We start from the raw sequence: 2,365 nt of genomic DNA on the forward strand, positions 1-2,365 counted from the left end.
GTACGCGGAGTCCACCCAGGAGTGCGAGCGATCGACGCCCTGGGGACACAGACGAGGCGTCCGGGGCCGGTGAGGGAAGCAGCAGGAAACCCCGAGCGGACTCGGCCGGGCAGGCTCGGGCCCAGACAGACGCAACCACACGCAGCCTTGGGAAAGGCCCCGCGTGTGCGCGTGCGTACAGTGTGCGTGTGTGCACGCTGGGTGTGCAAACGCGGCCACCTCTGCGAGCACAGAAGGTGACACGCAGCTGTGCATACCGAAGCCGCGGACACACGAATGTGGCGTGAGCGCCTGGGGTGTGGGGCAGCGGCCTGTGGGGTGCGTGTGGGTACGCACCGGTGCACACACGAGCGTGAGGGTTGCGTGTATACACGAGGTCCACGTGGGGGCCGGGACGCGCGTGTGTGGGGCCCACGTGGGAGTGCCGTGTACGTGTACCTGTGCCCGAGCTGTATACACACGCCGCACACATGCCACGTGCGTACTGCTGGGCGTGAAGCGTGTCTGTGCATGCACCTGAGAACACGTACACACGTGAGCACACGAGCCTGCGTACCTATGTGCACGGAGAACGCACCTGTAGATGCACCCGAGCACGTGTGCGCACGGGGAACACACACACGGGCACGGGGTATGTGTGCACGCCCTGTCACACGTGTGCACGGCCACATGCGCGTACGACCTCCTTCCTCCCACACACACTACCTTTGGGACCCGACGGCACCGCCCGCCCGCCCAGCCATCCACGTCAGTCACTGAGTCACAGCCCCAGCCGCCAGCCCACGCCGTAGCCCGCTCCACTGCGGACTCGGCCTCCTTCTGAGCTGAGGGCTCTGTTGTTCCTCGCCTTCCACCAGTGAGCACCTCCGCCTGCCCAACTAGTGGCCAAGGCCGCAGACGCCAGGGCCCGCACCCTACCTTGCTGGCCAGGATGCGGGAAACCTCATCATCCACTGAGCCAGGGGCCACCGCCAGGTCAGGGTTGCTGCTGCTGATGCTCTTAGAACGGGTCAGATAGAGGCTGGCAGGGCGGCCAGAGCCACGGGACAGCGTGGCAGCCTGCACCGTCACTGGGGGCGCCCCTGAAGACAGAGGGGAACCATCAGACACAGCCCACCTGCCCTTCGAACCCCGGCCCCTTCCCACTGGCTGTCCTGCAGTCACCACGCTCCTCTGCACTTCTAGGTTCCCCGTGGCAAAATGGGCACAGAACGCTGTTTCAGAGCCACCTGGGCACTCTGAAAGTCACAGAATAATGCCCCTTGAGTCCCTGCTCCAAGCTACTAAACAAGGTGCTAATCAGCTGCCAGTCAGCTGTAGATCCCACATCCTGGGGGGAAAGGGAGCAAAATGTTATTTCTTCTGCAAGGTGCCAACCACTTACCCCTGTGCAGCCCCAGGACCCTTGCACGTACTACTTTCTCTCTGGTTCTTTCTGTACCCCAAGGTTTCTCACCAATACTCACCACCTGCAAGGCTGGGCTCAGCCCCAGGGAGGCGAAAGGCATAGTGGACATAGGCAGCCAGCACTGGGCAGTGACCACGGGCATCCTGGACTACCTCTAGGCTCCGGTGGACAAGGCTGACTACGTGAGCCATCGCTTCAAAGGCCCCACGGCCTAAGTTCACTGTCGGGCAGAACAGAGGTCAAGTTTCAGGGCCCGAGGCCCCTCACCCTCCAGAGGAAGAAATTAATGTCCAAGGACTCGTGTGACCTCCCAGGGGATCTCGGAGGATGCTCCGGGAACAGGCACTGGGGAGGGGGAGCATTTTTCACATGGGGGAACAGGTCAGAAAAATAAACACAGAAGGAAACTCAGGATCACTCCCGGATGGGACAGCAGAGCCCGAGGCCAGGCCTGCTCACCCATCTGGCCGCCGATGATTGGGGGCCGCACGACCAGATGCTGGAGCTTGTCCAGCACGTGGTGGGAAAAGGCCACCAGGGGCTCGGGGCTGGCCAGGCGCAGTGCCGCGAGGCTGGCACGGAGCTCCTGCTCCACGGTGCCCTCGTTCACCACGGTGTCCCTGAGCCGGAACGGGAAGGCTCCCTCCTCCAGGACGTGCACCAGAGTGAAGAACTTGTCCAGGTGGGGGTCCTGGTGGAGGGGGACCCGGGGCCTCAGGCAGAGCGCCTGGTGCAGGCAGCCCGAGCCAGCGGCTCCAGGCCCCGCTGACCAAAGTCATGTCCCCCGATCCAGACCAACACCTCTCTGGCCGGCGGCCGCTGTTGCCCAATCGCGGCCTCCGCCCACCCGTACCTGGGGGTGCACAGAGGACGCAGCTGTGAGCTCCACGCTGAACACGCCCTTGTGGCCGTCCACCCAGCGCATGCCCGGCAGCGCCACCTGGGGGAGGAGGGAGG

At 64.1% G+C, this 2,365-nt stretch overlaps 1 protein-coding gene across 1 annotated transcript in view; it reads right to left on the minus strand.

Moving 5' to 3' along the window:
- Dock6 (dedicator of cytokinesis 6) overlaps positions 1-2,365 on the minus strand; it is a 41,381-nt gene that overhangs the window by 23,773 nt on the left and 15,243 nt on the right. Inside the window, exons 20-24 of the mRNA XM_033759597.1 lie at positions 2,262-2,348; positions 1,868-2,099; positions 1,467-1,628; positions 919-1,082; positions 5-39 (exon numbers count right to left, since the gene is read on the minus strand). Of these exons, the coding sequence (XP_033615488.1) occupies positions 5-39; positions 919-1,082; positions 1,467-1,628; positions 1,868-2,099; positions 2,262-2,348 (680 nt within the window). The remainder of the gene's footprint in view (positions 1-4; positions 40-918; positions 1,083-1,466; positions 1,629-1,867; positions 2,100-2,261; positions 2,349-2,365) is intronic.

Source organism: Fukomys damarensis, unplaced genomic scaffold, assembly GCF_012274545.1.
Source record: "Fukomys damarensis isolate Sample0158 unplaced genomic scaffold, DMR_v1.0_HiC HiC_scaffold_37, whole genome shotgun sequence".
In the NCBI taxonomy this organism is placed as follows: domain Eukaryota; kingdom Metazoa; phylum Chordata; class Mammalia; order Rodentia; family Bathyergidae; genus Fukomys; species Fukomys damarensis.